This window comes from Papaver somniferum, chromosome 11, assembly GCF_003573695.1.
Source record: "Papaver somniferum cultivar HN1 chromosome 11, ASM357369v1, whole genome shotgun sequence".
Classification (NCBI taxonomy): Eukaryota; Viridiplantae; Streptophyta; class Magnoliopsida; order Ranunculales; family Papaveraceae; genus Papaver; species Papaver somniferum.
Genome location: NC_039368.1, coordinates 136214555 through 136226955, shown reverse-complemented (window position 1 = coordinate 136226955; position 12401 = coordinate 136214555). Strand labels below are relative to the sequence as shown.

General features: G+C 37.0%; 1 protein-coding gene across 1 annotated transcript; it reads right to left on the bottom strand.

The window, feature by feature from the left end:
• Positions 1 to 384: 384 nt before the first annotated feature.
• On the bottom strand, positions 385 to 2744 carry LOC113325258. The gene is made up of 4 exons (XM_026573463.1): positions 1299 to 2744; positions 712 to 1199; positions 521 to 620; positions 385 to 435 (listed from the first exon to the last, which is right to left on the bottom strand). The coding sequence occupies exons 1-4, from the start codon at positions 2733 to 2735 to the stop codon at positions 385 to 387; spliced, it is 2076 nt and encodes a 691-aa protein (XP_026429248.1). The 5' UTR covers positions 2736 to 2744.
• Positions 2745 to 12401: the final 9657 nt, after the last annotated feature.

Sequence of the window (12401 nt, the reverse complement as noted above, 5' to 3'; positions counted from 1 at the left end):
CCTCAATTGCCACTGTCTACATGTACATTTTTTTTCTTCTACTTTTACCACAAAAACTTTGCCAGTAGCTTTGTTGGTCACCTCATACACTTTGTGTTCTACAGAAGGATCACATTCATAGTTACCTCTAAGATCACACATCACCTTAATGAGATCTTTCCCAGCAGGAACAAGGTCACCAGCTTGCCAAGTTGCAGCAAGCTTTCTTCTATTTGAAAACAGCACCATCACCAAGTGTGTGTACATATCAACCAACTGAGTGAGAGGCTTGCCTCTGAATTTCAGGGCCATGTTGTTAAACTTTCTGAAAGTTGGAGTAGATGTGCTCACAAGCAACATCATGAGGAAACCATGACCTTGCCCAAGACTTCGGTTCTGCATCAATCAGTATTTGTATGCATCTGGAGATATCTCTGCTATTTCTTGCATGGCCTCCTACAAATAGGTGTCTAAGTTAAATAATCTGATGTAATAAGGCTTGACTAAAAAAATGAACATTCAATATTCAAACATTTCTTACCTCCCAATGATGATATTTGTATGCCTTTGCAGCCTGCCAAAGAAGCTGTACAAGTCTTGGATTTCTGAATCCTTTGGTCAAGAAATTCTTGTATAGGTGCCTGAAAAAATAGATAATAAACAAGGACAAATATTAATAATTTCACTGTTAAAATTTTTTTGTTATCTTTAAAAATTATTAAACAAAATTACCAGTCAAAACTAAATGTACCTAGGCAGTATCTATGATTTGACAAAGGATACAATCTTTTTACTGATTCAAGAATTCCCTTCATTCTATCAGAAATAAAGGTCAGTCCAGCCATATCTGGTATCCTTTTTCTCATTTCTTTTAACATCATAAACCAATTTTCTTCAGTTTCACCCATACAAATCATCATACATAAAGGAAATACCCCATTCTGAGCATCTATACCTGTTGCTGAAAGCATCACACCACCAAACTTACCAGTTAGGTGAGCTCCATCTAACCCAATAACCATTCTACAACCATTCATAAAACCTTTTATCTGTGCATTATACGCCAAAATGAGACTCTCAAATCTGTTATCTTTATCATCTCTGGACCAGCTGAAATGACCTATGCTCCTTGGGTTCAATGAGGTAGCAGCTATGACCAATTGTGGTGTTTTTTTGTAACAAGTCTCAAATGTTCCATCCCTTTCTGCTAGCACCAATCTCTGTGTACACACACAGATAAAAAATTAGCAATTCAAATATACCAAAATTTATTAAATAAACAAACAAAAGGTAACAAAAACAAAGCATAAACATGATACCCTTGCATGACGAGCAACCCATTTTGGTATTTCAGTTTGCAACTGAGGTCTAATGATTTTCTTAGCTATATCATCTGCCTTCTCCACTGGTGAAGCAACATCCATCGTCTTCAACAAGTACTTAGCTACAAATTTTGCATTGCATTTTCTGCTGTAGTCTTCATTGGGATTTTTACAAGTGTGTTCTATGTTGCATTCTCTGACTGTGACTGTCATATCATCTTTCTCTGGTACCTTTCTTGCATTCACCATCCAAGCACACTTTTGGGCATCCCTGTAAGCACAGTAAGAATAGTGTCTGATTTTATCTCCTTTCTTCACCTTAAAATCCCTGTGTTTCAACACTGCATATTCTCTTAAATGATCCTTATAAGCTTGCATACTTCCAAAAGCCATACCAGTACTTATTTCACCAGGTGTGACCTCAGGAGTATCTTCATTTATCATTTCTAGACGTTGTGGTTCATTTAAATGCTGACCAAAATCTTCTTCCCACTTAGCTTCTTCCTCTTGAGTGACTTCTTGGCTGGGAAGATCTTCATCTGAAGATGCATTCACTGGTGCACTCTGCTCTTCATAAAAGCCACCTACATTGAAATCTTCATTACAATCATCAGGGTCATTACCAACATCTATACCCCTAGCACACATAGAAACCCAATCTTCATAATTCATCTGTTCTTGTGTTTCTTCTTCACTATCATCTCCACTCTCATCCTCACTTTCATCTTCACCATCCTCTTCCTCATCATAGTCCTTAAAGAGAAAGTCAGGCTTGTCATCAGGATGACACTCATCTTGATGTACATTAGGCAAATTCACCTGGTCATCTTCATACCCCTGTACATGGTTGGCTGCAACAGATGACTGTGTAGGAATACTTTGAGATTCATGAACATGGTTGTCAGCAACAGATGCTTGTGTCAATTCCACTTGCTCTTCATGCTCAAAATCAAGTCTTGTTGGTCTCATATCTTTAAGCCCACTAACAGTAGCAGTCTTATTAAGTCTTGGACTCCTCCTAACCTCTACCCTTTTACTAACAGTTTTCTTCCTCACTGGGCTGATATAATTAGTCACACCACTTACCCCACTAACACTGGAAGCATCATAAACATAACCCCATTCTCTCACTGAAGGAGTAGGTATAATTGGAGTGAACCACAGTCTGACCAAATTATCTTTATTTACTTTCCCTTTGTTCCAAAATGAAATAAACATTTCTTCTGATTCACACTTATCACATGCATTCCCTTCTTCATCATTAAATAAAAACAGTTCAAGTGTAGAATTCATACCTTGTTCATTCACCAACCTAGTCTTTACCATAGCCATAAAAGCATCTCCACTGGTACCAGCTTTACAACCAAGAATATGCAAGTCTCTAAACCGGCCACCTATATCAGTTAACCAGAAATTCCTATCCTTGCTACCCATTCTGTAACAACTCCCCAACAAAAAAACAATAATTATTACAGTAGTGAAACAAAGTTTACAGTAATCATTACTGTAAACAAATAGTATGAAACAAAACACTGAATAATATGATTACAGTAATGAAACAAATTTTTACAGGAAATTTTTTTACAGTAATGAAACAAAATAATACAGCAAGGGTGTTAGCAGCCATGGTAGTTACAGAAATGTTTTGCAGTAATCATACTAATGATTACAGTAATCATACCAAAAATTTCATAATCATACTAATTTCATTTTCCCTGAATCAAATTACAACACAATCAAATTTCATAATCATACTAATTTCATAATCATACCAATTTTCATAATCATACTAATTTCATAATCATACCAATTTTCTTCAGTTTCACAAACAAACCCTAATTTTTACTTTCTCAAATCACCCTGCAGCAATTACCAACTCAGTTTAAATCTCAAATCGTCACAAACCCTAACTTCAGATTATAACAACATCATCTCAAACCAATTTCATAATCACATTCCCTGAATCGAAAAATCAAAAATCATAAATATCCTAACACATATCCTAAATCGCAAACCAATTTCACAAACCCTAACCCCAAATCGTAAAGCATATACCAAATCAAACAGATCAAATGTAGAAAGATACTCATCACATGGTTAATCACAAACCCTAAAACATCAAATTTCTGAACAAAAAACTTACCTGTTCGTCACCGGGAAGAGAAAACCTGCCTCTTATCTACTCCGTCTCATCTATCTTATCGATATGCAGTTCCCTTTGTCCTTCCCGTCTATCAATCTCTCAATCTCTCTCGCCTGTAACCCTATCGCTCTCTGAACTTTCGATTTCTTTCTGTGGCTGAAAATCGATTTTGGTGAAGATAATACCTGTAGCACACGTACGAAACACACATTTGCTACAGGTGTCAGTCCTTGACCACGTGTCCTTGAAATAGATGCCCACGTGTTAAGAGAACCATATCAGTACGTGTCGGGTATTTTTTCTTGCGAAGGGCAAAAATGAAAAATCACACTATAGTTGACTGGTCAAAGGTAGTGAAAATGCCCCAATTTTGACCAAAATTTGAAAACTAACAGAATGGGGCATTTTAATTTCTTGCCTAACGTCCGGGGCATTTTCAAACCTGGGGGTCGATTTTGGGGCATTTTGTCCTTTAACCCTTATATTTATAGAATCTTCATTAGATCCGTATTATATACACTTGATTCATAGTTTCTGAAAGTAAACAAACTTCTTCTCAGTTTCATGTGAGAAGTCGAGCAAGGCGAGACAATTAAATCAACTTCGATCATAGTTAGTATATGCGAAAGATATTAAATCGCGCCATGAATCTTATAAAATCAAACATGATGATCATCAGTTCTCGTTCCGTAGCTTTAGCTGGAAGAGGGTGTAGAACACCTCACTGATCTTACCAAATCAAATATGATTGTTTTTCTAGTATGGTGAACCTAACAAGGATTAAAAAAAATTGTTCTTCCTTGATATGAGATTTTAGATTTGATCATCATTTATAATTCAACGTACAGGTAAAAGAAAAAAAATGAAAAGTTTTTGTGCTATCATTAAAGTTGGTGTAGGATTAGTCTAATGGCAAATCGCAACCAAGTACTGTAAGTGGTGATGGCTTAAGAAGTTTGTAAATTTTTATAAACCCAAAAATATGAAAGATATAGAAGCACCAATGATAATTTTCTGGAGTTGTTTATCTTGTTCTTTATGTAGATTCAAAAAATAATAATTGAGATTTTTTTTTTTTCGATTCAAATGTTTCATATATATTTTTATAGTACGGTCCGCGAGTTATAATCCCAGAGGTGTCACCATTTTTCCACAAAAAACCCATCAAAACAAAAGTAATACAAAAACCCCATCAAAACAAAATTAACACAAAAGCCCCGAATTTAAATGTTGGTTTCGATGAAACCAAAATAAAATTTGATGAAACCAACATTTAAATTTGGGGTTTTTGTATCAAGTTTTAAAAATTTGGGGGTTTTGTATCAAATTTGTTTACGATGGATTTTAATGGATCCCAACATTTGAATGGGGTTTTTATACCTCAAATTTGGTCACCTTGAATTTTTATGACTAGATTTGTTTATAGTATGGTATTTATTTTTATAGAAACGAGGAGGATTAACTAAGGTTAAATAGGTAGCCAATTAGGAAGGGGGAACGTGCACCCCTGGTTTGGTAGGGGTGCACAAAGTCACACTCGTCGAAGACTGATGATAGAAAAGGAATACTGAAAATGACAATATATACCCGTAGTCTATTTTTTATAAGAGCTTCTCCAATGGTATGTGTGTGGGGATAAATGTCAAAATCCACCTAAGATGCACATCCACTTTCTCTAAAATCATTTTCCAACCCGGATGTCATAAATCAATGTATGCATGATTTTAGGTAGAAAATGTCAAGTGGAATGTCTAGTTTCCCACATTCCCCTTGATATTGTCTACCATCGTAGTCAGCTTTTTTAAATTAAAAATACATTTTATTTATTAAAATTAATTCTAATACAATAAATAATCATTTTTAGATCTAATAAAATCTTAAAATTACTAAACATAAAATTTACATTTAATAAGAAAATGATCACAAACAACGTCATTGGAGATGAATAACTTTTTTCACCTAAACTTAAAAAAAATTTGGAACAAAAATGTCTTGTTTGTGTTGCCACATAGAAAATACATACAACAACCATTGGAGAAGCTATAAGTTTTTAACTTGTCATTAGATTACGGTTAACATTATAATATATTCTACAGGATGAACAACTACATCATTTTTATCTAGTTTTTGAGTACCTCAGCGATCCACCCGCACACCAGATTGTGTTTAACACTTAAACCTGAAATAAACTTTTTGATCACTGTCACATTTCCCGACTTAAAAAAGGAAACAAATAATATTGATATATGCAAGTTGAGATATAATCAAGTAATAGCCAAATTTTCTTAGAGCCCTTATAGTAGCTGTCTCCGTGAGGAACGGGACTACGGGAGATTCTAAGTTGGAAACATTCTGGCAGTATCGATCTCCATTCTTGACAAGATACCTCCTAGGTAGCTGGAAAAGTTGAGATACATTATCTATTCATGCACTAGGTTTAGTTCTCTATTAAAAAATAAGCTTGATAACGCGTTCAATTTATCTCTGAAATAGTAAATGAATACCTAACATCCTTCCCACATTAAATCAAGAAACAAAAAATTAGTGATTACCTTTGTTAGTTAAGTTAATGATGATGACGACGACGACGACCAATTAGATAGCGACTTAATTATAATCAAAGGGTAGCAAAAAGATTATTCAGAACTAGCTGCTGAATATTAGCTGATCAACAAAACATACGACTCTTTCATTGATTAAATTTAGTTGCAATTTGATATTTAGCTGAAGAGTGGGGATTCTATTTTCAGTTTCCGATGATTCAACTTTTGACTTACCTGTTTACCTATGTCTCTCTGCGTCAGGGTACACACATAAGTTTTCGTACTTATCAAGTTAGTACTTACAAGCTCCGTAAGCCCGTCCAAATGGCCGGGCTAGTTCATTTATTAACTCAAAAGAAGAAGTAATAAGCGTACGTAATCATAGACTATGTTTGCATCAACCTATGTATAAGATGATTTCACAGAGTTTATAATCATCTTGTAGGCCAAAGGCCCTTCGTCGGAGCCAACATGTCATCAATCCATTCATCGAACATTTTCCCCATTTTTCCTTAGTAAAGTAACAAATGACAAATCATGGCTCATAGTAAAGTAACAATCTCACCGTTTTGTACATACCTGCATAATCTCAAGTCGAAATGGACCAAACAATGGGTCTTTAGAAATCTTAACATCTACCGGGAAATATCTTGCCAAGATCTACCCTTTTTTTCCCTTATCTAGTTGAAATTCTCCATGTAATTTTTTTTTCATTATCTGGTGGGCCGGTGTAATATTACTTAAAGAAATAGTGGAACTTACCATTTGGGTCTTGCCTGCGTCTGTTCATGGAAAAACTGAATTAATGATGACCAAAAATATGCACCATCAACTAAATTCAGCCACTGAGAAGTTACTTGAAGTAAAACAAATTAAGCAGCTGAATGTTACTTGTTAAATTTTATTTACCCGATTATTGCCGCAAATGATCTGTCTAATACATCAAAATCTGCAGTCAACAATTTACACAGATTAATGATCTGTCAATTTGCACCTTCGTCGTGTTTCTTCTGTAGAAGCCTGCAGTTTAACTATCTTTTTTACCTCTCCGATCTCTCTGGTAAGACTATAGTCACTGCCAAGTGCCAACAATAATGATCAGCATCAGACCATCTCCTATTCTAAACTTCAATCTAAGTTTAGGATTATTGTCATAAGTTTCCTAAAATGCTGACTAAACAAATTCATTGTATATAAAAATACCTCAGCCCACAAAACATTTGGATACATATGAGCTATAATGAATTTCCCCTTTATCGCTTAAACTATGTCTTCGTATTCATTAGAGTCAGCAATTTTCTTTCGACACCCAATTACTCATCGTGAAAGCATTGTTTCAGTGAAATCCATCCAGATTACATGGTCATCAGCATCATTATAACCTCCAACTAAATCAACCTAATCATCAAAAACAGTAACAAACATATCCAATTTAGAGAAACCATTAGACAAACAATTACTTAAATTTTAGAGAATTTGTATTTTACATTAGAGCCATTTTTACTTACCCCTTGTTCCAATCCATCGGTTGCCCAAGAATTATCTCCAGAATTAAAAGAAAACGAAGAAAAGGGAAAAGGATCTAACATGTTTGGCGGTGATAGGATTCTTTGAAGAATTCCTTAATATTTCTACTATCACTGTAGGATCAGAATCTCGCAACAATTATGTTTCAGCGAAATTATCAATGGTAGTGCACAATAGCGTCGCAGAACAATTTCAGAAACGACGTCAACAAGAATCACGAGAAAGATGCGATGGTCTTGCGAAAATTAGAGAGCTTGCGAAGTTAACATTTGTAAGGTTGCGAGAATGTCGCAAACTATATCCGAAAATAAAGGACAGATTAGCTGTCATCCACTATGTATTTCCTTATAAATAGTTATTCGAGTTGTAAAGGAGAGAGAGATCTTTTTTGAGTAAGAAACAAGTAAATAAGAGAGAGAAAGTCCAGAACAAAGTTCATTCTTGATTTCTTTATATTTCTTGTAAAAAACATTCAAAAATTAATCAATAAAATTAAGAGTGAAAACCTAAAAATTAGTTGATCAACAATGAAATCATATGAAGGGTGTAGTGTAGGATTTTCTGCGACTACAATCACCATGAAGAAAGTTGCATGGTATCAATTTATGTGCATTCGACATACATTGTACTAAAGACTGTCGTCTCGTATATTCTGAGAAGATCCAAATCATAGTGTGTTCGTGTCATACTTTTTCTAAAATATCGCTAACGCTATTTAGAGCATCAAAAAAGACTGAAAAAAAGAAACAGATCATGAACTTAATTTATAACCGTGGATGAAAATTACTATTACCCATACGAATATCTTGAATGGTGTTCCCGTGAAGATTACCATGTATGGTTATACCTTTAATATTTCACAGCGTGTTTTAATTCGCTTTGAAATGTGGCATAACTAAATGTGTTTTGAGACTTGAAAATGTGGCATATGTGCACATTCATACAGTCGATCGTGATGATATCTGAACAATGTGGAAAGGATTTTTTTTTCCTCAAAACCCATGGTTGTCGGTCGATGAAGATGATGACTGTCTTCCGAAACACATAGTGACGCTGGTGTTGGTGGCGTTAGCCTTATCTTTTCTAATACTGGAGAGAATGGACGCATCCTCAGATTTTTCGAAGAGAGAATATAATCGAAGGAGACTTGAATTCAAAGATATTAATTACCTATCCATTAATTATCTAAGATGTTTGTGGTTGCATGAAGGTCTCGCAACTTCAAAAGAACTTGTGCATGAAAGTTTCAAAAAATCATCTTTCTCTTATACTTCACCAAATTCTCCAACTTCCATCATTTCAATGCGTTGTTTTGATCAGAACCAATACAGTGATTGTAAAAATGGAAAGAACTGGTTTCTTACCACTATTACTCTAAAGCCAAATAGGTAAAATAAAAAGCTCTGCCTTCCTTTTCAAGACAATCCGAATTGACTCTACGTACTGCATTTGGAAGAGTCTCCGAATATAAGATGACGAAGAAGAACGGTAACTGAAGAGTCGCGTTGGTTGGTAATCCTATATTCGGTTGAATCTTTTCATCTGTATATGTTAGGTAACAACCTTTGACCAAGAAACGCATTTATTCGTTTGGTAAAACCGATATGCGTACTTGGCATCCTATTCTTACAGAAAACATAAAAATCAACCTGGATGTAACGACTGGAAATCCAATAGCACACCCAAGTAAGAAAAGAAACAGATCTAAGACATGATACAGGTTTTGGATAAGAAATTCTTTATTGGTTAACCATTTAAAGTGGTGAAGAATACAAGTTTTTGAGTACAAGGAAACCTAATCTCTCACTCTAAGCAAAAATTTCTCTCACCAAAGAATCCGACCCCTTATACATTTCCCAAGGACCCCTATTTATAGACCAATCAGTGGTGTACAACTAATTCTTCTTCGTCTGGATCTCGTGGAGATGCTTTATACTTCGCCAAGATCATTTTCCATGAAGTTTTCCCCTTTCTTTCGTTGACAACTTTGGGTGTTTGTCCGGACAACTGTCCCTTTTCTTGCTCCATAATTTACGTACTTCGCAAGTTATCTTTCTATCCAAGTAACCTTACTTCGTCAATTTTTATTTCGTGGCTGGTGTCTTTCCGAGTACTCCAACTGATTCTTCGCGACTTAGACTCTTCTAGTGAGTTACCTCGCCTTAATATGTTATCTCGCACATGATTTTTCATTTCGTCAGTTACCTAATAATGACGTCCTTGACTTGATTTGACAAGTCACTAACGAGGATTTTCAGGGAGTAGTGCAAGTTCTTTCGGCAGGATTCCCTTGAATGACACGGGTCTTCCCCTTCGTCCACGTGGCGAATCGTATCTTTGGTATCTACATTTTTCCTTTTCTTATTCAACTCGAACGAGGTGAGAGTGGAATAAGAATCGTCGGAAGTTGTATAACCACCATATCACCCCTCTCATACTCTCCACGTGGTCTCTTTCCCCATACAATCGCTGATTACCGGTTCGCATTCTTCGATGGTGGATAGCCTGGTTTGACCAGTTATAAATACCCTCATCCTTTTAAAATCTTTTTAACTTTTTCTTCTTCTCTCCCTTTTACTGTCTTCTGCAAATTTTGGACTTGCTTCATTTTACTTTGACGGCTCCCAAGAAGGTTCTTGCTCCTACCACATTTAAGACTTATGAGGAATTAAAAGCAGATCTTGAAGGGAGGGGTTTCTCTCTGAATCCAACGGTCGATTCTTCAGTTTATCCCCCCGTTACGGCAACCAAATCCATGGAATTGAATTATCGATGGATTAAAGAGGAAACCTGGACTCCCACAAGGATGCTGGTTACTATTGGTCAGTTGAAGGCTGGCCTCTCCTTTCCTTTATACGATCCAAATAATCCTCTTTTCTACGAGATATTGAATAAGATTCAGCGAGGTTTTTACCAATTGTCTGGGAATACGATCCGTATTTCTAATGAGTTCGTTATTCGATCCAAGGGGGGTCCTTCCCAAATCCTCTTATGGCGCAAGAATTCGATCATATGGATTATAACATTGATTCTTTCTCCGCGAATTAAATAGGTAGAGCTATGTCCACGAGAGCTTATCAGGAATGGGGTGTTAGGCTCTCTCGCAAGCCTCCGAATGATTCCACTGAGGTCCTCCTTTTGGACGTGGATCCTACAGGCAAGACACGAAATAGTCGTCTTCACCTTTCTAATGACGAGGACGTGGATCCTACTGGCAAGAAACTAAATAGCCGTCGTCGCCTTTCTAACGACGAGGACTGGATGATGTTTCTCTTAGTGATTGAGGGTCCCTTGGTGTGGGGTTTTGACGAGGATGGTAATGCTCGATATGGTCCTCTCCCTGAGCATGCTCATCTCACAACATATGAACCTGGTAGACTTTGCTGGTCAGAGATGCCCCGCGAGGTTAGTTTATTTTTAACTTGTCTTTTTCGTCTTTTATTCACGTAATTACCTAACGCCCCATTTTATTCCAGTATCCACTTCCTCCTCCTGGCTTGGTGAAAGACCGTACCCGAAAGACGAATCAAGTGCATGTTCTTATTTCGTGACCTCTTTGTTAGTCGTTACCTTGAGAATTTCTAACCTTCCACCTCGCAGGAGAGTGAATCCCAAGCCGCGGCTGGCCCTATTTCAAGGAATCTAAGGAAACGCCAACGTCCTGTGGTTCATTCTGCCACTTCCCAGATACCTCTTTCTTTTTTGGTTTTATTTTCGTCTTTTCGCGTGATTTCGTGACTTTGTGAATTTTAGGATGATTCTTCCATATCTCCTCCTGTCCACGAGCCCCCACACCGTCGTCGTCGAGTTCTTGATTTAGATAGTTTGACTCAAGTCAGCCGTCCTACCCATCCTGCTTTTCCTCGATATCAGCAACCTCTGCCTTCCCACGAGGTTACTCCTTCTTGTGTTGCTCCAAATACCTCGTCAGCTGAACTTCCCAAGGATGATGGCTAAAACAAAGCTCACGAAGTGGAGGGTCCATGTAACATCCCCAACATGGATTTCTTAAGGGAGATCTTCATCTCTACTCGTCAGAACCCTGCCCTAAGGTCTGCTGCCGCCGAGTCTTTGGCCTCTTTCAGTTTTGATACCTTCTTGGATGAGGATCAATCCTTCATAGTGAATGCCTATTTGAACCTCTCCTTGCAGCACGCCGCCATAATGGGTTTGGTGAGTTTGAAGACATTTAAGCCTGACTTTCCCCTCTCTTTCATATTTCTCAGATTTTTCTGATATATCTACAATTTAGGGGAACAATCGGGACATGGATCATCTCGTGGAACTTCGCGCATCCCGTGAACTACTGGAGAAGTCTAGTCCTCATCTTTCCCAACCGAGGGAACAACTCGCAGATGAGAAAAGGAACTCATCCAATTTGGAGAAGCAGATAAGTGAGTTTCGTGGTAGGTTCTATTTCTTAAATTGCTTTAACGTTGCCTTAGTTGTTTCAAAAGTAACGTGCCTATTCTCCCCTTTTAACGTTGCCTTCCTCTTCTTTATTAGGGTCTGATCACAAGCTTAAGGAGCAGGTTTCTCTTCTGTCTCGCGAGAAGGGTGATCTTTCCAAGAAGGTGTCTACTCTCCAAGAGGACGTTCAATATTTGAATGAAGATATCGATACCATGATAAAAGATGCAACCACGAATGCGAAGCGAATTTGCATAAATGCTCAGGATGATAAGGTCAAACTTTTTAATGAGTTTTGTGATTCTCACGGCATTTCTCGTGTGCCCCTAGAGCTTGAGGTATTTTCTGATGACGAACCTGAACTTGTGGCTAATGAGCCAATTTTTACTGATGAGGAGACAGAAACAGACGAAGATCTCCAAGTTAATGATTCTGAAGGCAAGATCCCTTTAATTCAGAAAACTGGCAATGTCAGGA